Raw genomic sequence first — 26043 nt, forward strand, 5'->3', positions numbered from 1 at the left:
TCAGGTGGGTCTTATAAAGCGAAAAATACGGCAGTTCATCAACACTAGTGAAAAACGATCGGGCTTGGATAAGGTGTTATCTGAGCATGCTTGAGTGTGAGAAGAGTATTTTCGGCGTATGTTCGAGTGCCCGTGGCTGCAAGTCTCACGGTTGTTCAACAGCTACAACACATGCAGGGATTATGCTTGTTAGACGAGACATGCAGCCACGGTGACGTAAACATAGTATTCGAGCAAGCCGAAGACAGTGTTAGCAGACAAGCATGCTCGCTCATCACTAGTTATGCCATTTCCAATTTGGAGTCCATCATTGTACAACAATATTATTCACAAGTGAAATACACAACACTGTACTTCGTTTTTCTCATGACTGTATATAGAGAGCATACACCACTTCACGATAAATGTATGGAGGAAAGAGATAAATCCACACTTACTCTACGAGCACAGGAAAGTACACCAGAAACTCGGGGACATTAACCACACCTTCTAACTTAAAGTCATATTTGCATCCAAATAATGGGTAATTCCCCTTGTCTTGAAAAGTTACACTGTATACATCGTTCCCAAATGAATTGGTATCAGAAGCTTCAAGGCGTTTCCTGGAAAAAAGGCAGAAAGGCATTTATTTAATGTTGCAACTACAATATGTAACAACAAAAATCTTTAAAGGGAACCTGTCAGCTGGATTGTGCACAGTAACCTACAGACAGTGTCAGGTCGGCGCCGTTATACTGATTACGATAATACCTTGATTGATGAAATCCGTCTTGTGGTTGTTTAATCTTTATTTTCAGTTTTGACTCAATAATATGCTCGTGCTCCGGGGCGGCCTGTGGGGGGGTCTTCATGTGGTGCTCTGCTTATATATTCATGTGTATGGCTTATGATAGGTCCCTGATCACTCAGTGAGCTACCCCCCTAGTTTACATAATGAATATAATAGGTATTGAAAGAATAAAAAAAAAAAAAATCACATTGAGCAGGCAGGTGTCATTTTGCTAGAAGAAAAAAAAAATTGTCTCCACCAAGATGGCGTCGGCGGCACCTGCACAGGAGCATCTGTCGGCAATCAGACATTATAGATGTGATCATGCTACAGCACAGGCGTTTATCTGCTGAATGTGATTTTTTTTTTCTTCTTCTTCAAAACCTATAATATTCAGTAAGTAAAATATGGGGCAGGCGGCCCAGGAGCACGGCATATCATTAACTCAAAACTGAAAATAGAGATTACACAACAACCACAAGACAGATTTCATCAACCAAGGTATCATTGGAATCAGTATAATGGCGCCGACCTGACACTGTAGGTTACTGTGCACATAACCTTTACTGACCTGTCCGCAGGGTGATCCCACCAACATGTACGTACTGAAAGCATACAAGGGAACAGAAGCAGTTCACTAATAACTGGTGAAGAACGGAGCAGCACAGTGCAGTTATGTTCTAATCATTTTTATTAGGACAGTCATTAGCAGCAGTTCGTTATTCCTGATCTCATTAGTGCGCTCATCTTTCCCCGTTCTTCACTTGCCAAGTGTTAATAATCAGAACTTATTATTTGCTATCAACACTCCTCGCTAGAGCTGTCACCAGGATGCCTGTTTACCAGGGCTTGACAGCATAAAGAAACCGACAGCTCATTTTCCTGGACAGTTTAAGAAGCAATAAAAAAGGATCAAGAACACTTACACCAGCTCAAAGCCATCTGGAGTTGTGCCGATGAAATAGCCTCCGGGACAGAGTCGCTCACAAGCATTTCTCAGCATCATGTCAGCCTGCTCATAGGTCTCAAAGGAGTAATGATACACAAACTGACAGCTGCAAATGTCAAAGGTGGTGTCTGGACTCCTCAACTTCTCAGATAGAACCTCCTAAAATACATAACATGGAAATTAGGAGCTTGTTCCGCTACCTTAGAGTGATGGTTATTTCTTTGCAGAAAAGCCAAGTACATTCAGTACAGTATTCAGAGAGGACTTTGCGCATAGCCCTGGCTCCATGCTGCCACCAAAGGAAGACGGACGAAGAAACAATAGAAAAGTCGACATTTGGCTCAGTGACGGCATGTGGTCCGGATGAGCTTCACGCCACACACAGGGGTCTAGTTACATACGACTACAGCCCCGACCATCTCCGTCAGGAAGCTCCATGATCGCCCAGATAAAGCTAAACACGTAGGAGATACTGAATCATCACAGCAAATGCGAACAGCAAGCGTCCCCCGCATGAAACGCCATGTGCATGCTACATTGTAACCACAGACATTGATAGCCCCCAGCAATTACTCCAACAAAGCAGCCCTCATATGAAGAGAATGTAACATGATCATCTGTAAAGGAACTGGAAACAAGAGCGGAATCAGTCAGCTGAATAGGCAGGTGGCAAAAGAGGGAAAAGAAAGACACAGGTTTGCTGCGAGCGCTCTACATCATGAGGATTAGCACCTATTCCTACCGATGGGTCAGTAAAGGGTGCATTACATCAGCCGTTCTGGAATATGGCTTATATGTTCATGCAGCGATCGATAATCCGGGAGCGCCAACTGCTGAGTCACAGGCTATATGAGCATGCTGGGAGTTGTAGTATCACAACAGCTGGAGCACTGCAGATTGTTAACGCTTGTATTAGTGTATATAAAAGGATATGTAACTAGTAGCCAATGGATGAGGGTTCCCTACATTTGTATGGGTATTCCATACATTGATGACCAAATGCACAATGCAATTTTCACAACCACCATACAAAGGAAGGGGTGCGTGACAGAGGCCAATCAAAATGTATGCCATGGGAACAGCATCTATCAGAAACGTAATGTATGAACTAGAACAAAGAGATTAAAATATATATATATATATATATATATATATATATATATATATATATATATATATATATATATATATATATATATATATATATATATATATATATCTACTATATAATTCTCTAAGGGTCACTTCCGTCTTTCTGTCTGTCACGGAAATCCCAAGTCGCTGATTGGTCCCGGCAAAACAGCCACGACCAATCAGCGACGAGCACAGTCCGGCAGCAAAATGGCCGCTCCATACTCTCCTCCAGTCAGCACTCACACAGGGTTAATGGCAGCGTTAACGGATCGCGTTATGCCACGGTGTAACGCACTCCGTTAACGCTGCTATTAACCCTGTGTGACCAACTTTTTATTATTGATGCTCCTATGCAGCATCAATAGTAAAAAGATCTAATGTTAAAAATAATTTAAAAAAAAGAAATCATTATATACTCACCTTCCAGATCCAGCCCAGGCCTTTCCCACTCCTCACAAGTCTCACAAGGTCTTGCGAGACCGCTACGTCATCATCTCGCGAGACCGCAATGCACTCTTGGGACTGGAGCGTAGCGAGAAGAATGGGTAAACGCCTCGGCTGGATCCAGGGGGCCGACAGAGGGTGAGTATATAACTATTTTTTATTTTAATTCTAACAATTGAATGTATTTATTTTAATTTTAACAGCGATATGGTGCCCACGTTGCTATATACTACGTGGGCTGTGCTATATACTACGTGGGCTGTGCTATATACTACGTGGGCTGTGCTATATACTACGTGGGCTGTGCGATATACTACGTGGCTGTGCGATATACTACGTGGCTGTGCGATATACTACGTGGCTGTGCTATATACTACGTGGCTGTGCTATATACTACCTGGCTGTGCTATATACTACGTGGGATGTTATATACTACGTGGCTGTGCTATATACTACGTGGCTGTGCTATATACTACGTGGCTGGGCAATATCCTACGTGGCTGGGCAATATCCTACGTGGCTGGGCAATATACTACGTGGCTGGGCAATATACTACATGGCTGTGCTATATACTACGTGGGCTGTGTTATATACTACATGGGCTGTATTATACGCTACTTGGCTGTGCTATATTTCTCTGCTGTATCTGTGCATCATGAATCGTGGTGTGTTAAAGAGGGGGACCCACCGAGACTCTTTCCTCTGGGGCCCTCAAAAACCTGGAGCCGACCCTGGCTTCACTGATTGTTCGCGGCCATGCGTGACCAATCAGCAACAGGCGCAGTCCACCCGCGAATTGGCGCGGAATTTGAACCACGCTTTGCTAATTGGTCGCGGCCGGCCGAATCCTGTGTATAAATTGCATTATTCTGAAAACTTCATAAATAAACTACATACATATTCTAGAATACCCGATGCGTTAGAATCGGGCCACCATCTAGTATATATAAAATTGTCTAAGGGGTACTTCCGTCTGTTTGTCTGTCTATAACTTCAGTAACGGAAATCCTGCGTCGCTGATTGGTCGCGGCCGGCTGCGACAGGCTTAGTCTGGCCGCGAATTGGCCCCTCCCTATGTCAGTACCCCTCTCTACTCCCCTCCAGTCAGTGCCAGTGTGTCGCCCCATCCCGGACCAACTTTTTACTATTGATGCTGTCTATGCAGCATCAATAGTAAAAAGATATAATGTTAAAAATAATTTAAAAAAATAAAATTGTGCTATTCTCACCTTCCGACATCCACCGATGCACGCGATGATGCCGCCAGCTTCTGCTCCCAGTGATGCATTGCGCAATTACCCAGATGACTTAGCAGTCCGCGACCGCTAAGTCATCTGGGTAATTTCGCAATGCATCACTGGGAACGGAAGCTGGCGGCAGCATCAAGACAGCTTCGGTGGAGGCCAGAGGGTGAGTATATAACTATTTTGTATTTATTAACAGGTATATGGTGCCCACACTGCTATATACTGCGTGGGCTGTGTTATATACTGTGTGGCCTGTGTTATATACTACGTGGGCTGTGCTATATATTACGTGGGCTGTGTTATATACTGCCTGGCTGCTACATACTACGTGGCCTGTGTTATATACTGCGTGGGCAGTGCTATATATTACGTGGGCTTTGTTATATACTGCGTGGGCTGTGTTATATACTATGTGGCCTGTGTTATATACTGCGTGGGCTGTGCTATATATTACGGGGGCTGTATTTTATACTGCGTGGGCTGTGTTATATACTACATGGGTGCTATATACGACGTGGCTGTCTGTGTTACGTGGCTGTGCTATATACTACGTGGCTGTGCTAAGCGCGACGTGCATACATACATATTCTAGAATACCCGATGCGTTAGGATCGGGCCACCATCTAATATATATAATCACGGATAGTGACTACAACTTTGGTGGTGGTCCATCCACAAAGACCTATACAGATCTCCAGAATGAGACACTCGTGTTCACTGGTTCTTGGATATGCCACAGCTGACGTTCAAAGGTTATGGGAGCAACAGAGATGGCGAATTACAGCACTCCACAATACCATACAGACTGATGAAGCAACAGTGCATATGTGTAACCACTGTTCCTGTTCAAGCGGTATGGCAATCAGCGGGGTTCTCAATGGTCGGACACAATCCTCTTGACATAGTAAGGCTGTGAACTGCCGTATGGCTAAGAAACTGGATGGAACCAAAATCATCTTTTAAATACATGGTAAAGAAGCACTCCCATCAAGATTGTTGTCCCCTTACAATATTGCAGTCATATATATATATATATATATATATATATATATATATATATATATATATATATATATATATATATATATATATATATATATCACTGTGTACCTACAATTGCGCTTTTTCCCTTTCTACTCAGTGAATTGTTCCCTTTTCTTTGCTCTATGTAGAAACAGGAAGTCTAATGACCATGCATTTATCATTCCCCTCTTCAATTGCTCACTCCTCCCTCTGCCTGGGACTTTTGCAGTGACTTATGACTTGTGCAGAGAAAATTGACCTGTTTCTAAATAGAGCTTAGAAGGATTCAGCTAGTCAGTATTTAATAATGTGAGACCATAAACCTAACGGAAAAGAAATTAAATAAATAGGTAGAAAGAAAAAATGAGCAATTGTAAGTACATAGTGCTATATAATATGATGATTGCAATATATTAAGAGGCTAAAAAATTTGATGGGAGGAGGGCTTCTTTAACCCCTTCAAGACCTTGCCCTTTTCCATTTTTGTGTTCTCGTTGTTCGCTCCCCTCCTTCCCAGAGCCATAACTCTTTTATTTTTCCGTCAATTTGGCCATGTGAGGGCTTATTTTTTGGGGGACAAGTACAACTTTTGAACGACATCATTGGTTTTAGCATGTTGTGTACTAGAAAACTGGAAAAAAATTCCAAGTGCGGTAAAATTGCAAAAAAAAAGTGCAATCCCACACTTATTTTTTGTTTGGCTTTTTTGCTAGGTTCACTAAATGCTAAAAGAGACCTGCCATTATGATTGTCCAGGTCATTACGAGTTCATAGACACCAAACATGTTTTATCTAGGTGGTAGAAAAAATTCCAAACTTTGCTAAAAAAAAAAAAAAAAAAAAAAAAAAATTGTGAAATTTTCCAATACCCGTAGCGTCTCCATTTTTCCTGATCTGGGGTCAGGGCTTATTTTTTGCGTGCTGATATTTTTAATGATGCCATTTTGGTGCGGATACGTTCTTTTGATCGCCCGTTATTGTATTTTAATGCAATGTCGCGGTGACAAAAAAACCATAATTCTGGCGTTTTTAATTTTTTTTTTTCCGCTACGCTGTTTAGCGATCAGGTTAATCCCTTTTTTTTATTGATAGGTCGGGCGATTCTGAACACGGCGATACCAAAAATAGGTTTAGGTTTGAGTTTTCTTTATTTTATTGTTTTATTTTGAATGGGGCGAAATGGGGGTGATTTAAACTTTTATATATTTTTTTTTAAATACTTTTGCCATGCTTCAATAGCCTCCATGGGAGGCTAGAAGACGGCACAACTCAATTGGCTCTGCTACATAGGAGCAATGCATAGATCGCTCCTATGTAGCTGCATTACAGACTTGCTATGAGCGCCGCCGACCACAGGGTGGCGCTCACAGCAAACCAGCGTCAGTAACCATAGAGGTCTCAAGGACCTCTATGGTTACTATACAGAAGCATCGCTGACCCCTGATCATGTGACGGGGGTCAGCGATGCGCTCATTTCCGGCCGGCCGGAAGCGCCGGTTAAATGCCGCTCTCAGCGTTTGACAGCGGCATTTAACTAGTTAATAGTGGCGGGTGAATCACATCAAAGCGGGGGTACAGACCTCTGCAGTACCAGTACGGCGGAGGTCAGGAAAGGGTTAAAAATGGACATTATTATTTGAAGTTGTAGATCAATACAACAGCAATGGATTGGGAGGGGGGCAAAATGAACAATGGTACCAGAGGAAAAAAAACAAAGTCTGACGTGCTTGGTCATAATAGCCGACATCTGTCAGAAAGGGTAGCAAAATAATATGTGCCAGCAGCTGACTGCAGTCGATAGTGAGGGGTGTGCGATGTCAGGGGCCAATACCTTCAAAAGCGATCAGCAGTACTGGCCTGAAGGAGTTTTTATTACACGTTCCTATAGGACTCGGTGCTGAATGGAATTAAATTTGACTAATTCATCAGTAGAGGATGGCACAATTCGGATTTTTGACAGAATCAGAAAATAAAGATTTTTGGTACTCTCTCTCTTTCTGGGGTTCATGTGCTGCCACCTGGAGGCTGACACTAACAATACATCTGGCTACATCTGGGCAGCCGACAAGCAGCTATGCAGTTAGTGCAAAAGCGGTAGGAAGAATAAAACCACTCCTCAAAAGAAGGGAGGGCACTAGGTCACGCAATAATGGCAACGAGCGAGATTTTACAGTGAGTACCAAAAATCTTTATATCTCAGTCAAATAATTATAGGAACCATGTAGTACTGCAGAAGGAAGAAAGAGGAAAAGGTTAGTTCCTAAGGCTGTGCAGACCCATGTCTGCCCCTGAATGACACTAAGCTAAACTGTATAACTGGGTGTCGGCTGCCCTGGTGTACCCTGATGGGGAGGATTCAGTTGTTTGGGGGTTTTTTTTGTTTCTAAAATATATTATTAGAGTCAGCCTCTAGGTGGCAGCATATTCACCCCATGGTTCCTGTGTCTCCCAATGAAGTGACCGAGACATTGATTTTAGCTCCGCTCTCTGTTCTCCTTAACCCCTTTACCCCCAAGGGTGGTTTGCACGTTAATGACCGGGCCAATTTTTACAATTCTGACCACTGTCCCTTTATGAGGTTATAACTCTGGAACGCTTCAACGGATCCCAGTGAATCTGACATTGTTTTCTCGTGACATATTGTACTTCATGACAATGGTAAAAATTCTTTGATAGTACCTGCGTTTATTTGTGAAAAAAACGGAAATTTGGCGAAAATTATGAAAATTTCGCAATTTTCCAACTTTGAATTTTTATGCAATTAAATCACAGATATATGTCACACAAAATACTTAATAAGTAACATTTCCCACATGTCTACTTTACATCAGCACAATTTTGGAACCAAAATTTTTTTTTGTTAGGGAGTTATAAGGGTGAAAAGTTGACCAGCAATTTCTCATTTCTACAACACCATTTTTTTTTAGGGACCACATCTCATTTGAAGTCATTTTGAGGGGTCTATATGATAGAAAATACCCAAGTGTGACACCATTCTAAAAACTACACCCCTCAAGGTGCTTAAAACCACATTCAAGAAGTTTATTAACCCTTCTGGTGCTTCACAGGAATTTTTTGAATGTTTAAATAAAAATGAACATTTAACTTTTTTTCACAAAAAATTTAATTCAGCTCCAATTTGTTTTATTTTACCAAGGGTAACAGGAGAAAATGGACCGCAATCATTGTTGTACAATTTGTCCTGAGTACGCCAATACCCCACATGTGGGGGTAAACCACTGTTTGGGCGCATGGCACAGCTCGGAAGCGAAGGAGCGCCATTTGACTTTTCAATGCAAAATTGACAGGAATTGAGATGGGACACCATGTTTCGTTTGGAGAGCCCCTGATGTGCCTAAACATTGAAACCCCCCACAAGTGACACCATTTTGGAAAGTAGACCCCCTAAGGAACTTATATAGAGGTGTGGTGAGCTCTTTCACCCACCAAGTGCTTCACAGAAGTTTATAATGTAGAACCGTAAAAATAAAAAATCATATTTTTTCACACAAATTATCTTTTCGCCCCCAATTTTTTATTTTTCCAAGGGTAAGAGAAGAAATTGGACCCCAATAGTTGTTGTACAATTTGTCCTGAGTAAGCTGATATCCCATATGTGGGGGTAAACCACTGTTTGGGCGGATGGGAGAGCTCGGAAGGGAAGGAGCGCCGTTTGACTTTTCAATGCAAAATTGACAGGAATTGAGATGGGATGCCATGTTGCGTTTGGAAAGCCACTGATGTGCCTAAACATTGAAACCCCCCACAAGTGACACCATTTTGGAAAGTAGACCCCCTAAGGAACTTATCTAGAGGTGTGGTGAGCACTTTGACCCACCCAGTGCTTCACAGAAGTTTATAATGCAGAACCGTAAAAATAAAAAAATCATATTTTTTCACAAAAATTATCTTTTCGCCCCCAATTTTTTATTTTTCCAAGGGTAAGAGAAGAAATTGGACCCCAATAGTTGTTGTACAATTTGTCCTGAGTGCGCTGATACCCCATATGTGGGGGTAAACCACTGTTTGGGCGGATGGGAGAGCTCGGAAAGGAAGGAGCGCCGTTTGACTTTTCAATGCAAAATTGACAGGAATTGAGATGAGACGCCATGTTGCGTTTGCAGAGCCCCTAATGTACCTAAATAGTAGAAACCACTCACAAGTGACACCATTTTGGAAAGTAGACCCCCTAAGGAACTTATCTAGATGTGTGGTGAGCGCTTTGACCCACCAAGGGCTTCACAGAGGTTTATAATGGAGAGCCGTAAAAATAAAACAAAAATTTTTTCCCACAAAAATTATTTTTTAGCCCCCAGTTTTGTATTTTCCCGAGGGTAACAGGAGAAATTGGACCCAAAAATGTGTTGTCCAATTTGTCCTGAGTGCGCTGATACCCCATATGTGGGGGGAAACCACTGTTTGGGCGCATGGGAGGGCTCGGAAGGGAAGGAGTGCCATTTGAATGCAGACTTAGATGGAATGGTCTGCAGGCGTCACATTGCGTTTGCAGAGCCCCTAATGTACCTAAACAGTAGAAACCCCCCACAAGTGACACCATTTTGGAAAGTAGACCCCCTAAGGAACTTATCTAGATGTGTGGTGAGCGCTTTGACCCACCAAGGGCTTCACAGAGGTTTATAATGGAGAGCCGTAAAAATAAAACAAAAATTTTTTCCCACAAAAATTATTTTTTAGCCCCCAGTTTTGTATTTTCCCGAGGGTAACAGGAGAAATTGGACCCAAAAATGTGTTGTCCAATTTGTCCTGAGTGCGCTGATACCCCATATGTGGGGGGAAACCACTGTTTGGGCGCATGGGAGGGCTCGGAAGGGAAGGAGTGCCATTTGAATGCAGACTTAGATGGAATGGTCTGCAGGCGTCACATTGCGTTTGCAGAGCCCCTAATGTACCTAAACAGTAGAAACCCCCCACAAGTGACCCCATATTGGAAACTAGACCCCCCCGGGAACTTATCTAGATGTGTTGTGAGAACTTTGAACCCCAAGTGTTTCACTACAGTTTATAACGCAGAGCCGTAAAAATAAAAAATCTTTTTTTTCCCACAAAAATTATTTTTTAGCCCCCAGTTTTGTATTTTCCCAAGGGTAACAGGAGAAATTGGACCCCAACAGTTGTTGTCCTATTTGTCCTGAGTACGCTGATACCCCATATGTTGGGGTAAACCCCTGTTTGGGCACACGGGTGAGCTCGGAAGGAAAGAAGCACTGTTTTACTTTTTCAACGCAGAATTGGCTGGAATTGAGATCGGACGCCATGTCGCTTTTGGAGAGCCCCTGATGTGCCTAAACAGTGGAAACCCCCCAATTATAACTGAAACCCTAATCCAAACACTCCCCTAACCCTAATTCCAACGGTAACCCTAACCACACCTCTAACCCTGACACACCCCTAACCCTAATCCCAACCCTATTCCCAACTGTAAATGTAATCTAAACCCTAACTGTAACTTTAGCCCCAACCCTAACTGTAGCCCTAACCCTAGCCCTAACCCTAGCCCTAACCCTAGCCCCAACCCTAACCCTAGCCCTAGCCCTAACCCTAGCCCTAACCCTAGCCCTAACCCTAGCCCTAACCCTAGCCCTAACCCTAACCCTAGCCCTAACCCTAGCCCTAACCCTAACCCTAACCCTAGCCCTAACCCTAGCCCTAACCCTAGCCCTAGCCCTAACCCTAGCCCTAACCCTAGCCCTAACCCTAACACTAGCCCTAACCCTAGCCCTAACCCTAGCCCTAACCCTAGCCCTAATGGGAAAATGGAAATAAATACATTTTTTTATTTTTCCCTAACTAAGGGGGTGATGAAGGGGGGTTTGATTTACTTTTATAGTGGGTTTTTTAGCGGATTTTTATGATTGGCAGCCGTCACACACTGAAAGACGCTTTTTATTGCAAAAAATATTTTTTGCGTTACCACATTTTGAGAGCTATAATTTTTCCATATTTTGGTCCACACAGTCATGTGAGGTCTTGTTTTTTACGCGACGAGTTGACGTTTTTATTGGTAACATTTTCGGGCACGTGACATTTTTTGATCGCTTTTTATTCCGATTTTTGTGAGACAGAATGACCAAAAACCAGCTATTCATGAATTTCTTTTGGGGGAGGCGTTTATACCGTTCCGCGTTTGGTAAAATTGATAAAGCAGTTTTATTCTTCGGGTCAGTACGATTACAGCGACATCTCATTTATATCATTTTTTTATGTTTTGGCGCTTTTATACGATAAAAACTATTTTATAGAAAAAATAATTATTTTGGCATCGCTTTATTCTCAGGACTATAACTTTTTCATTTTTTTGCTGATGATGCTGTATGGTGGCTCGTTTTTTGCGGGACAAGATGACGCTTTCAGCGGTACCATGGTTGTTTATATCTGTCTTTTTGATCACGTGTTATTCCACTTTTTGTTCGGCGGTATGATAATAAAGCGTCGTTTTTTGCCTCGTTTTTTTTTTTTTTTTTCTTACGGTGTTTACTGAAGGGGTTAACTAGTGTGCCAGTTTTATAGGGCGAGTCGATACGGACGCGGCGATACTAAATATGTGTACTTTTATTGTTTTTTTTTTTTTTTATTTAGATGAAGAAATGTATTTATGGGAATATTTTTTTTTTTTTTTCATTATTTAGGAATATTTTTTTTTAATTTTTTTTACACATTTGGAAAATTTTTTTTTTACTTTTTTACTTTGTCCCAGGGGGGGACATCACAGATCAGTGATCTGACAGTTTGCACAGCACTCTGTCAGATCACTGATCTGACATGCAGCAGTGCAGGCTTCACAGTGCCTGCTCTGAGCAGGCTCTGTGAAGCCACCTCCCTCCCTGCAGGACCCGGATCCGCGGCCATCTTGGATCCGGGACCTGGAGCAGGGAGGGAGGGCGGCAAGACCCTCGCAGCAACGCGATTACATCGCGTTGCTGCGGGGGTCTCAGGGAAGCCCGCAGGGAGCCCCCCTCCCTGCGCGGTGCTTCCCTGCACCGCCGGCACATCGCGATCATCTTTGATCGCGGTGTGCCGGGGGTTAATGTGCCGGGGGCGGTCCGTGACCGCTCCTGGCACATAGTGCCGGATGTCAGCTGCGATAGGCAGCTGACACCCGGCCGCGATCGGCGCCGCTCCCCCCGTGAGCGCTGCCGATCGCATATGACGTACTATTGCGTCCTTGGGAAGTAGGGCCCACCCCCCATGGACGCAATAGTACGTCTGATGGCAGAAAGGGGTTAAGTAATTATCAAACTGAATGCCAAGTTAATTCCCCATTCTTAAGCCCCTAAAAAATGAAAAGAAAATGCACCTTTGTAGAATCTGCAGTTACAAACTCCGCTTCAAAAATATAGTCCCGGTGGTTGCGTGCTTTCATATCGGAGTACCGCTGCTCACACTGCTGGACAGAAACTTCTGCTATATCTGTAAAAACGATTACAAAAATACAATGAACCTTAGCAAAGGCGACAGCAGCATGTGTTTAGTTATAATCCAAAGCTGGTCTACGACTCCAGCTAATTAGTGGTAGAAGTGATTAGGTCTCGGAACAATGGCGACCGCCTGGTGCACACTGGTGTGAACACCGATCCATACATAATTAATATTCTCTGCGGGCTACCATACACAATGAAGAACTTTCTTACAAAAACAAAAGTGCTGTAAAACGTGCCTCATCATTGCTACCTGCAAACATAAGAGCAGGAGAACAGTGGCTAACAAATAAAGAATGGGGCAATACATACAAAAGGTGCACAAATCGGGAAAGTGTCACACATCCAAAGTAATCACAAGTAAAAAGCAGCATTCTTGGGAGCATGTGAAATAAGGCTTCTACAGGTACCGGGCAGCATCAATAAATATCAGCCAGAATACACAGGGGAAGTCTTCTATTACCACAGGCATATGCTGCAATACTTTCAGGTGAGAACAGCTTTTCCTGGGCCATGGCAAATGCCACAATGCTACAGACACAATGGGGCATACAGTGGCATGTAAAAGTATGGGCACCCCTGGTTAAAATTACAGTTAAGCAAGTTGAAGATGAAATGATCTGTAAGAGGCCTAAAGTTAAAGACGACACATTTCCTTTGTATTTTAGGCAAAAATATATATTTACATTTGAAAATTTACAAAAAAGAAAATTGGCTGATGGAAAAGTTTGGGCACCCTTGGAGATTTGTGTGCTCAGATGACTTTGACCAAGATTTCAGACCTTAATTAGCCTGTTAGGGTTATGGCTTGTTCACCATCATTGTTAGGAGAGGCCCAGTGATGCAAACTTCCCAGCTTTATAAAAACCTAGCCTCCTCTAACCTTGTGCCAAAAAACAGCAGTCATGGGTCCTCCTAAGCAGCTGCCTAGCACCCTGAAAGTGGTGGAAGCCCACAAAGCAGAAGAAGGCGATAAGAAGATAGAAAAGCATTTTCAAGTTGCCTTTTCCTCAGTTCAAAATACAATTAAGAAAATGCAGTTAACAAGAACAGTGAAGGTGAAGATAAGGTCTGGAAGACCAAGTCAATTTTCAGTGAGAGCTGCTCGCAGGATTGCTAGAGAGGCAAATCAGAACCCCCGCTTGACTGCAAAAGACCTTCAGAAAGATTTAGCAGATTCTGGAGTTGTCGCGGTCACGAGAGTGGTCACATGATCGCGACGTCATCGAAGGTTCTTCACTGACTGCATTCTTAGGAACGGAGGCAGACGCTTGCAGCGCTGAGAGCCAGGGTCTGTCGGAGGGGTGAGTATATCCATATTTTTTATTTTTATTCTTTATTTTTTACATTAATATGGATCCCAGGGCCTGAAGGAGAGTCTCCTCCTCCAGACCCTGGGAACCATACGCACACGCCGTATAAGATGACTGGGCATATAAGATGAGCCCCGTCTTATACGGCGGGTATATCCCAAATTTCATATTTTATATGGAAAAGTTGGGGGTTGTCTTATACACCAGAAAATACAGTATATTTTTTGCCTAAAATTCAAAGGAAATGTGTCATCTGTAACTTTACTCCTTTTGGAGATCATTTAATCTTCAACTTGATTAACAGTGCACAATAACAGTAATTTTGACCAGGGGCGCCTTAACGTTTACATGCCACTGTACTAATTTTGGCACAAATTTATGGTACAAAGTAAGCCAACGAATAGGTGATGTACAGCATGCATCCAGTATGAATCCTATGATAAATCTGGCGCATTTTAAGACTGTCTAGTCTAGGTTTGCACCATAATTGGCTGAAAAAATCAGCCCATCAGAATGTGAATTTTACCAGAAATCCATGATTGGCCTCAGCGAACAGACATGTTTATTTCTATAAGTCTCTAACTTCTCATCTGCTTTCTTTACTACAACCCATGCGAAACATGTCCCAAGGTTAGCAAATAAGGATACTTGCAGTCGCGTGATGGCCGCTCAAACTGGCAAGCGGAGCCAAATTCGAACACTGTGGATAGTGGATACTACGCTGCAGTGCTTGTGGAAATGTCAAAGCAGAATAAGTCCTTTAAAGTCAACAACTGGAGCAGTTTGCTCTTGAGGAGTGGGCCAAAATACCTGTCGAGAGGTGCGGAAGTCTCATTGACAGTTATAGGAATCGCTTGATTGCAGTGATTGCCTCAAGAGGTTGTGGAACAAAATATTAAGTTAAGGGTACCATCATTTCTGTCCAGGCCTCATTCCATGAGTTTTATTTTTTGAAAACTTTTGTGGAAGCATGGTTGAAAAGCAATGTCTGACTTTCATTTGCTCATTTTCATAGATTTTTAATTTATTACTACTATTGTCAGATTCAAGTTATTTCTGTGACCATTGTGGGTTTTTCTGTCAACAAACGAGGGGTACCAACAATTTTGACCATGTGTGTAGCTGGCACAGGAGAAGACAGAAGTAGTAATAATCCACATCTGTCTTCTCCCCACAGTCCTTGGCTGTGTCGGACAGCTGGAGGGAAGACCTGCTCATGCTAGATTGCCGGAGCTTTAACCCTGTGCCGCAATTTACAATGGCACCTGGTTACATACTGGGAACAAGCTTGGTTGCCATCTGGTCACCCTAATACAAACTGCATCGAGTATTAAATAGATCTTAGACCTGATGATGTCGTTGAACTTACTTTCATCATCTATGTCCGATTAACCTTGTTCTGAACGTTTAAATGGAACCAGTCAGAGATAAAAGAATAAATGTAGGTTATTTTCACCTCTTATATATTCCAATGAATTAATATAGGATCCAAAAGCCGACCTAGGGCAATCAATTTGAGTTAAATCTTATCCATATTACTCACATATACCTTTCTATCAGGAGGATATGTCTGTCACATATCATCTCATGTGCAATATAGAAAATAAAAAGGAACAATCTCACCATTTGTAGTTTTGTTCCCTTTTTCCTTATCCTCCTTTCGCTGCAAATTATGGAGTCTGGGTCCCAACATAGTCCCTGTCAGACCCTGGTACCCCGAAAGACTCCCGCCCTTACAAGGGCAGTCCACAGCTGGCCCTCTCACTAGTCAGCCTGTGTGCCTCCCCGTGTTTCTTCAGCAATGTGATTCATCAGGGAATTGGCACATTAATCCTTATCACAAGTTTCTGGGCAGCATCTCCCTTCAGTCAGGAGAACCTACATTCTTTCTTTTATCTCTGAGAATTGGGATTTGAATTATATTCCCCAAACGGGGGGGAGATATCTAAATATGTGTGTGTGTGATGGTCTACTATTCACATTGGTTTTATGGAGGCTATGGACCTCTTTTTAGTAAACTAACTAGTAAAAGTTATGTTTTAAAACCACGCTTTTTTGTTCTTTGCTAACATGCCAGTATTTTCTGTGGTAAAACTGGTAAAAAGAGATTTTGTATATACTTCTCTGGCTTTATATTTCTAAGTCTGTGTGGTTGCAGCAATGAAAACCCAGCTGCAATGAGAAAATTACCTTTAATCCTCCCGGCAGCCTCAGGATTTCACTTCAGTCACCACAAACTGTGAGCGGCAGCTGTAACCATGCCCGACACTGACTGACAGCTGGCTCTGTACTAATGCACTGCGGACCCAGCTGTCAGTCAGTGGCGGAGTGTGGTTACAGCCTCTGCTCACCGAGCCGAGCGGTGACTGCACCTGTGCATCTATGACTGAAAGCCCGAGACTGCCGGGAGGAAGAAAGTTCATTTCCTCCTGGCCAGACGGCTTCTATTAACTTGAACAGCATTTTTCCTAACAAGCTACAACTGGCAGTTTGGCTGGGTGAAGAGGAGACAACATCTATTACAACTTATCAAACTCTCTCACTTTTAAGTTTTGTTATAACATTTCTAACACCAGGATTCTCTAAAATTGATGTTCAAAGTACACTAGCCATAAGGTCAAAGAGATTATTTAATAATTAAGAGACAAATCTACTAGGAGATCAAGTGGGAATAGTAGCTTAAAGGGAATCTGTCACCAGCTTTCTACTATTTGAGAGCAGTATAATGTATAGACAGATGTATGGTTGATAAAATTACTGTTTTTGTAGTCCTCCGTATTCATAACCTCCATATAACCCCACTCCCACCAGTGAATGGCAGTTTTCTGCCTATGCACAGTGTACTTATCAGTGGTGTGAGCGGAGTTACACAAAGCTCAGCCATTCAGAGAACTGGTAGATCTGCAGCAGATAAAACAGGGATTTCATAAAAACTGCAGCAAGCAGCTCGGTAAATGATATATCGCTGGATTCAGGGTGTCTGTCCCTAAATCGTGCTGCTCTCAGATAATATAGCAAAAACCTGGTAAAAAAAATTACCTTTAAATCTTTTTATTGCTCAGTCCCTAAAATAGGAAAAATAGTGAACTTGGATTTAAAAAAAATCTGAAAAGATATCAATGGTGGCTTAGTAGTTTAAAAAACAGTCAATAGAGAAGAGAAGTGTAATGTAATTGTCAGAGAAGATAAAAGCGGCTTTCACCAGATCATACCTGTACACACAAGCTTATCAATTCTGCCTTTCTTCCACTTCAGGAGATCTCCACCTTTCCCACAACCCAGATCCAGCACTGTGATATTTTGATGATTCTTCCGCCGTACTCTATCCAAAAACTCACCTAAGGATCAGAAGATACAGAAAAATCACGGTCACTTTTGCCTTCTCACTCACAGATATCTCTTAAATAGCGAGCTAGGTTTTCTCTCAAAGGTCAGATGATATTAGATCAGTGGTGGCCCACTCTTGTACCATGGCTTCCATATTACCATAGTTACATGGATGCTAATACGACAAATCCCTCCCGAGTCCTCCATGCACAGGAACACTGGGTGCATCCTAGCGCTCCTGTGTGATCGATGAGAGACATGATGGACAGCCCTGACGGTTGGTCTTCTAGAGAACTAAGGATTTGGCCCCTAAATTTAAGCAGGATGGATCCTCCTTTTCTCGAATGTCATCTACTGGGGGAGAGTTGAGAGGGTCCAATACATATTAGATGACCATGATATTGGTGTATTGGGCAGACATTAGTCTGACGTTTTTGGGGACTTAAAAGGCTGGATCTGTCCAATATCATCAAGGCTAATGGTTCGGCATGGTATGGAGCATTACCCAGGCTAGCCAGACACCATTAGCAGTGACCATAATAATGAGGTTTTCCCTTCTCCTATCTGAGACTATCGTTAATAGTCTTGCATTGATTTGTGCCACCACTATTGGTGGGCTTCCGCCAGTTCACGAATATATTTTTTTCACGGGTAACAGGGTGTATTGGGACATTTTTTCCATGATAGGGATTAATAGGGACTTCAGGGAAAGCCGCCAAGAGTGGGGGCGCCATACCGCAGAAACTAAGGGTGCAACCTCCACTGCCAGGCAGGACTCAGTACAGTGACCTATTAGGATACATATTTTGTATACCGTATATTTTTTTTCCTTCCCTGATTCAGACCCACTCACTATATTTGATTGATATCACTTGTCCTAAATTTGAAACATGATTTTAGCTTTGCTCTGATAAAAGTTATATTTTAGGGGGGACCATATTACAAGGATGCAAATTATTAAAAAAAACAAAAACAAAATAAAAAGTAAAATTCTACCCAAATAATCAGTTAAATTGGTCAACTGGACGAGTGTCACATTATGGCGCTGTATTAAGCAGATTTGTACTATTAGTGTGGTATCACGGCGTACCCCGATATGATGTATGAGAAATACCTGCGAGCATCTCCAGGCTGCTCACGGTGTGCCGACATATCACTTCACTCTTCCTCTCAGAAAGGATCTATAGTTTCTTCCAGTGTGCCTATAATGGAAACTGATCACACGGCTCTGACAAATGGAGGAGATGTTGACTGCATAGCTGTCCTGTCTGGAAGATCTATGTGAGGAGAGAACCCGCCTAGAACTTGGCCATTGATAATGTGAGGTGGCGGGCAGGGAGCTACTTTCCAACTGCGCAAGCGCGGCCGGGAACGCCATAGTGGCGGTAACCATGGATACCTGAGTGACCAATACCCTGCACATGAGGTAAGCAATATAACTAAAAAACAATATACAGAATATCGAATTGGGGGTAGTTACTAATACTATTAGTATTACACCTCGCAAATATTGAAATAGGATCTCTGAGATGGGAATACCAACTAAAGAATTCTGTGGAATTGATGCTATAGTTTCCCGTTGGTTCCTTTCCTTCCTGCGTGGAAGGCCACAAAGTATCTCCATATGTCCCACCATAATATGGCAGAACTCAGGACTTGGTTCTCTCTAATGCGGTTTGCAAGGATACAGATAGAAAGAATAATCTGTGATTCAATGATGGACTTTGAGGTAAAAAACTGCTTATAAACAAGCAGTGAAATCTTTCCTAAAAAAAAAAAAAAATCATTTACAATCCTGGGCTGTAATGTCTGTATACTCTTGTTTCCTCCCCTGCCCAGGAGATGTGGTATGGTCAGACACAACCATTACACAGTACACAGCAGGGGCACAATTATAAGATTATCTCAGCACAGGGACATTTTTTATTAATACATCCAATTGTGGAGCTTATTTTTCTTCCAAGATCTATTCATTAAAAAGTACTTTGTGCACGGGAAAAACCCCTTGAATCCATTATTTCCTCTACATGTAAAATGTTCCCTGTGCCATTGGCTGCACACAACCCCAAAGCATGATTGATCCACCAACATGCATAATGGTTGGTATGATGCTCCTGACATGTGCCCGCAAGAGGCGTGGGCGGATCACTATTAACTAGTTAAATGCCGCTGTCAAACTCGGACAGCGGCATTTAACGCACGCTTCCGGCCATTGGGCCGGAAATGCACAGATCGGTGACCCCCGTCACCTGATCGGGGTCATCGGCGCGTCAGCATGGCAGAGGTCTCCTTGAGACCTCTATGGTTGTTGATGCCAGATATCTGTGAGCTGGCGCTCATAGCAATGCTGTAATTCTACTAAATAGTGGCGATCTGAGCATCGCCTCTATGTAGCAGAGCCAATCAAGTTGTGCCAACTTCTAGCCTCCCATGGAGGCTATTGAAGAATGGCAAAAGTAAAAAAAAAAATGCTTTTAAAAATATGAAAAAAAAAAATATATAAAAGTTCAAATCACCCCCCTTTTGCCCCATTCAAAATAAAAAAAATAAATAAAATCTACACATTTGGTATCGCCGCGTTCAGAATAGCCTGATCTACCAATTAAAAAAAAAAAAGGATTAACCTGATTGATAAACGGCGTAGCGATAAAAAGAGTCAAAACGCCAGAATTACGTTTTTTGGTTGCTACGACATTGCATTAAAATGGAATAACGGGCAATCAAAAGATCGTATCTGCACCATCTGCAATGGTATCATTAAAAACGTCAGCTCGGCACGCAGAAAAAAAGCTCTCACTCAACATCAGATCACAAAAAATGGAGACGCTACGGGTATCGGAAAATGGCGCAATTTTTTTTTTTGTTTTATCAAACTTTGGAATTTTTTTTCACCACTTAGATAAAAAAAAAAACCTAGACATTTGGTGTCTATGAACTCGTAATGATCTGGAGAATCATAATGGCAGGTCAGTTTTAGCATTTAGTGAACCTAGCAAAGAAGCCAAACAAAAAACAAGTGTGGGATTGCACTTTTTTTTTCAATTTCACCACACTTGGAATTTGTTTTTCCCGTTTTCTCGTAAACGACATGGTAAAACCAATGGTGTCGTTCAAAAGTACAACGCGTGCCGCAAAAAACAAGCCCTCACATGGCCATATTGACGGAAAAATAAAAAAAAAGTTATGGCTCTGGGAATGAGGGGAGCGAAAACGCAAAACCGAAAAAAGTTCCAGGAGTTAAACTTATCGGTTAAAGGGAACCGGTCACCCCGTTTTTTCAGATTGAGCTATAAATACTGTTAAATAGGGCCTGCGCTGTGCGTTACTATAGTGTATGTAGTGTACCCTGATTCCCCATGTATGCTGAGAAATACATTACCAAAGTCGCCGTTTTCGCCTGTCAATCAGGCTGGTCTGGTCAGGTGGGCGTGTTCACAGCGCTCTTTTCTTCCCCAGCTTTCCGTTGGTGGCGTAGTGGTGTGCGCATGTTCAAGGTCCGAATTCCCTACGCCCACGTGAAGACACAGCGCGCGATCTGCGCTGTAATCCCTTGCATCGGTGGGGGCGGCCATCTTCCTGGGGCCGCGCGTGCACAGATGGAGTGCTCTGCTGCACGGGGCTTCAGGAAAATGGCCGCGGGATGCCGCGCGTGCGCATTAGAGATCGCGGCGGCCATTTTCCCAAAGCCGAGATGCAAACTCGGCTTTGGGAAAATGGCCGCCGCGATCTCTAATGCGCACGCGCGGCATCCCGCGGCCATTTTCCTGAAGCCCCGTGCAGCAGAGCACTCCATCTGCGCACGCGCGGCCCCAGGAAGATTGCCGCCCCCACCGATGCAAGGGATTACAGCGCAGATCGCGCGCTGTGTCTTCACGTGGGCGCAGGGAATTCGGACCTTGGACATGCGCACACCACTACGCCACCAACGGAAAGCTGGGGAAGAAAAGAGCGCTGTGAACACGCCCACCTGACCAGACCAGCCTGATTGACAGGCGAAAACGGCGACTTTGGTAATGTATTTCTCAGCATACATGGGGAATCAGGGTACACTACATACACTATAGTAACGCACAGCGCAGGCCCTATTTAACAGTATTTATATCTCAATCTCAAAAAACGGGGTGACAGGTTCCCTTTAACAGGACTTGTTTCCAAAATGTATCATGCTTTTTTTTTTTTTTAATCAGATAATTTTTTTTAAAAACTTATATAACAGACAATCTCATTATTGCCAAATTTCGCAGGGTCACACATTTCACAGTAAACATTCCCTCCCCTCCCATTACACACATGAACAGCAAGTGATTGATAGTACAACCTTCAGTTGGGATCATCTTCTCTCCACTCATGGTGTCCACAATGTCTCAAATGTTTTTTCCCCTTTTCTTTAATCATAAATAGTCTGATTCTATTGTGAACACAGAAAAGAGTAAGAAATTCTCTCAACACCAGTGGTTCATTATTTATCCAGTATCTGGCGATTAGTTTCCATGCAATATATAGTAATCTAGTTTTGCCACTTTATATTTATTATGTACTTGAATCTCCTCCACATATCCCAAAATACACACCACAGGATCCCTCTCAATTCTACAGCTATACGCTCCCTCAATGGCACTGACCACTGTCATACTGGTTCAGCCTTGGACACTGCCTTCAGCCTGGCATGGAGGACACTCAGAAGTCTGTCTGAAACCCGCTCTATACAGCCATTCTGGAGTCGTATATACTCTATGAAGTACATATATCTGCGAGAGTCTGCCCGGCTCACTGAACGACAGTTGTGGTATATATTCCATAATCACCTCCCATTTGTCATCTTCTATCTTTCCCAACTTCTCCTCCCATTTTCCTTTTGCTTTAATTGGATAATTATTTAAGACGGTATATAATAAATCCTTATAGATATCTGACACCACTCTTTTTGTTCCACCCTCTGCGCAAACATAGTCCACCAGTATATCTTAATGGATCTCCTAACTGACCGTCTTGCTCTGAGTTACATATGCATGTCTAAGCTGTCCATACTGGAAACTACAGACCTCTGGTAGCCCATAGTCTTCCTGTAACCGCTCAAAAGACACTAGTCCCTGGCAATCCCGTATCTGAACCACATATTGTATTCCCAGCCTCTTCCAATTTTTAAATTCCCCAATTTTATCAAACTCCGGCAATGCATCATGCTTCTTTAGATGTTCTTTTACATACTTCTGATGCTGAATTTTATTGTGAAGACGCAGGAGAGGTTTTCTTCTAATGACTCTTCCATGAAGGCCATATTTGTGCAGGTGTCTCTGAACAGTAGAACAATGTACGACAAATACAGAATCTGTTGAATCTTTCTGAACGTCTATTGCAGTCAAGCGGGGGTTCTGATTTGCGCCTCTAGCAATCCTTCGACCAGCTCTCGCTGAAATTTAACTTGGCCTTCCAGACTATATTGTGACCTCCACTGTTCTTGTTAACTGCCATTTCTTAATGAGAACCTGTCACCCCCAAAATCGAAGCTGAGCTAAGCCCACCGGCATCAGGGGCTTATCTACAGCATTCTGTAATGCTGTAGATAAGCCCCCGATGTATCCTGAAAGATGTGAAAAAGAGGTTAGATTATACTCACCCAGGGGCGTTCCTGCTGCGGTCCGGTCAGATGGGTGTCACGGTCCGGTCCAGCGCCTCCCATCTTCATACGATGGCGTCCTCTTCTTGACTTCACGCTGCGGCTCCGGCGCAGGCGTACTTTGTCTGCCCTGTTGAGGGCAGAGCAAAGTACTGCAGTGTGCAGGCGCCGGGAAAGGTCAGAGAGGCCCAGCACCTGCGCACTGCAGTACTTTGCTCTGCCCTCAACAGGGCAGACAAAGTACGCCTGCACCGGAGCCGCAGCGTGAAGACAAGAAGAGGACGTCATCGTAAGAAGATGGGAGGCCCCGGATCGGATTGCGACGCCCATCGGATCGGACAGCCCGCCCAGGTGAGTATAATCTAACCACTTTTTCTCATCATGCAGGTTACATCGGGGGCTTATCTACAGCATTCCAGAATGCTGTAGATAAGCCCCTGATGCCGGTGGGCTTTGCTCACCTTCGATTTTGGGGGTGACAGGTTCCCTTTAATTACATTTCAGACTGAGGAAAGGGCAACTTATAGCCTTTTCCTGCTTTGTGGGCTTCTACCATTTTCAGAGTGCTAGTCAGCTGCTTAGAAGAACCCATGGCTGCAGTTTCTTGGCACAAGGTTAGAGGACGCTAGGTTTTTATAAAGCTGGGAAGTTTGCATCACCTGGCCTTTCCTAACAATGATAGTGAACAAGCCATAACTAACAGGCTAATTAAGGTCTGAAACCGTGGTCAAGGTTATCTGAGCACACAAATGTCCAAGGTCCCAAACTTTAGCACTGGTCCGTTTTCCTTTTTGTAGTTTTTAAAATGTAAAAAAAGACAATACTTTTTTTTTGCCTAAAATACAAAGGAAATGTGTCATTTTTTACTTTAGTCCTTTTAGAGATCATTTCATCTTAAACTTGCTTAACTGTTCACAATATCAGTAATTTTGGCCAGGGGTGGCCAAACTTTTTGCCACTGTATGGCAAATAGCCTTGACTATTTACACAATATTTACTATTTTCATATGCATGTGTGGTACTGCCTTATGTCACTATTGATTACAGCCTTATGTCATGTTTCATATACACAGTTTTTATGTACCTTGCACAATATGGTCAGAAATTACCTCTACCCAACCCTGTATATGCCATTTTCCATGCCTGCAATGCACATGGTCTCCTTTTTTATTATCTTTTTACATTGCTTTTCTATACATGTCCGGCATTTTCTTTTTCTCCATTTTGACAATGGATAAAAAGAGCTATTTCTATTTTGGAACTCTAGGAGTGGAGTCATCCATCTTTAATGGGCACCAAGCAGTATTCCCTGGACAAGTGAATTGTTGTGCTGTTTGGGAAAGTGTGCTGTGGTCATATTTGTTCTTATAACAGGACTAGCAGACAGTGTAACATTTCCTAAATAGACAGAATGCCGTCTAAGTACAGAGACAATTGATCTTCCATATTACATTTCAATCCAATAACCTCAGGAAATTATCTAAGTAACCATGCAAGTGGCCCGATCGCTAATGTGAACCAGAAGGGAGACAGGTAGCACCCTTGCAGCGTGCCACTTCTCATCGCAAACATGTAGCTCCATTAGCCCATAATCTGGCAAATGGCAGCCTATACAGCAATTTAACGTAAAACAGAAATCCTAATCTAAATCCCATTTTTTTTTCAACACTGTCCACACGTAGTCACACTCTACACTGTCAGCTCCTGTGCAAAGACCGCTCTAGCCCCTGTATCTGCAGAAGAGCATTTCACAGATTAAGACTAGTTTGGAATGAAACCTACCTGGTCCTCATACACAACATCATCGATAAAAATCTATCAATCTATTAGCAAGGACCTTAGCAGTGAAATGAGATGATGAGATTCTAACAAACATAGGTCCTTAATCAGTTTAATGCGACCCTCAATCCCCAAACCTAAATGGGAGTATAGATTTCCCATGTATAGCCACAATACAGTAACTTCTCCGTTCTGCAGCTGCTGCCTCCCCCAGTCAGTTTGATCACCCATTCCCTTCTCCAAAGTCTGGCAGATGGCCTAAATGTGTTATTAACCTAGCCTGAAGAAGTAAAGTTGGTGCAGTGGTTAACACTGTAGCCTTACAGAGCTGGGGACCTGGGCACAAATCCCACCAAGGAGAACATCTGCATGGTTTGTATGTTCTTCCTGTGTTTCCGTGGTTTTCCTCCGGGTTCTCTGGTTTCCTCCCACACTCCAAAAATATACTTATAGGGACTTTGCGTTGCTTTGAGCCCCAATGGGAACAGCAATGATAATGTCTGTAAAGCGCTAGGCGGAATACGATAGCGCCATCTTTCTCTAATTCCAGGTTGTTAAATGCAGCTTGGACATCTGAGGATAGAGAAAAGGCCCTTGGGACAGAAGATCCTGGTCCTCAGGAAGAACCCACGGATCCGATACAGACATTGTCCTCAGCCAAAAGCTCCAAGGTCTCTTTGGCCAAAAGGGAGCTATTAGGATACAGTTGTGCTCAAAGTTTACATACCCCAGCTGAATTTTTGCTTTCTTGGCCTTTTTTCAGCGAATATGAATGATAACACCAAAACTTTTTCTCCACTCATGGTTAGTGGTTGGGTGAAGCCAATTACTGTTAAACTACTGTGTTTTCTCTTTTTAAATCATGACAACCCAAAACATCCAAATGACCCTGATCAAAAGTTAACATACCCCATTTCTTAATACTGTGTACTGCCCCCTCTAACATTAATGACAGCTTCAAGTCTTTTGCGGTAGTTGTGGATGAGGTTCTTTATTTTCTCAGAT

General features: G+C 42.9%; 1 protein-coding gene across 1 annotated transcript in view; it reads right to left on the reverse strand.

The window, feature by feature from the left end:
- RNMT (RNA guanine-7 methyltransferase) overlaps nt 1–26043 on the reverse strand; it is a 61090-nt gene that overhangs the window by 13424 nt on the left and 21623 nt on the right. The window contains exons 4-7 of the mRNA XM_069731001.1: nt 17528–17653; nt 12882–12994; nt 1696–1877; nt 438–602 (exon numbers count right to left, since the gene is read on the reverse strand). Coding sequence (XP_069587102.1) covers nt 438–602; nt 1696–1877; nt 12882–12994; nt 17528–17653 — 586 coding nt within the window. The remainder of the gene's footprint in view (nt 1–437; nt 603–1695; nt 1878–12881; nt 12995–17527; nt 17654–26043) is intronic.

Source organism: Ranitomeya imitator, chromosome 6 (genome assembly GCF_032444005.1).
Source record: "Ranitomeya imitator isolate aRanImi1 chromosome 6, aRanImi1.pri, whole genome shotgun sequence".
In the NCBI taxonomy this organism is placed as follows: Eukaryota; Metazoa; Chordata; class Amphibia; order Anura; family Dendrobatidae; genus Ranitomeya; species Ranitomeya imitator.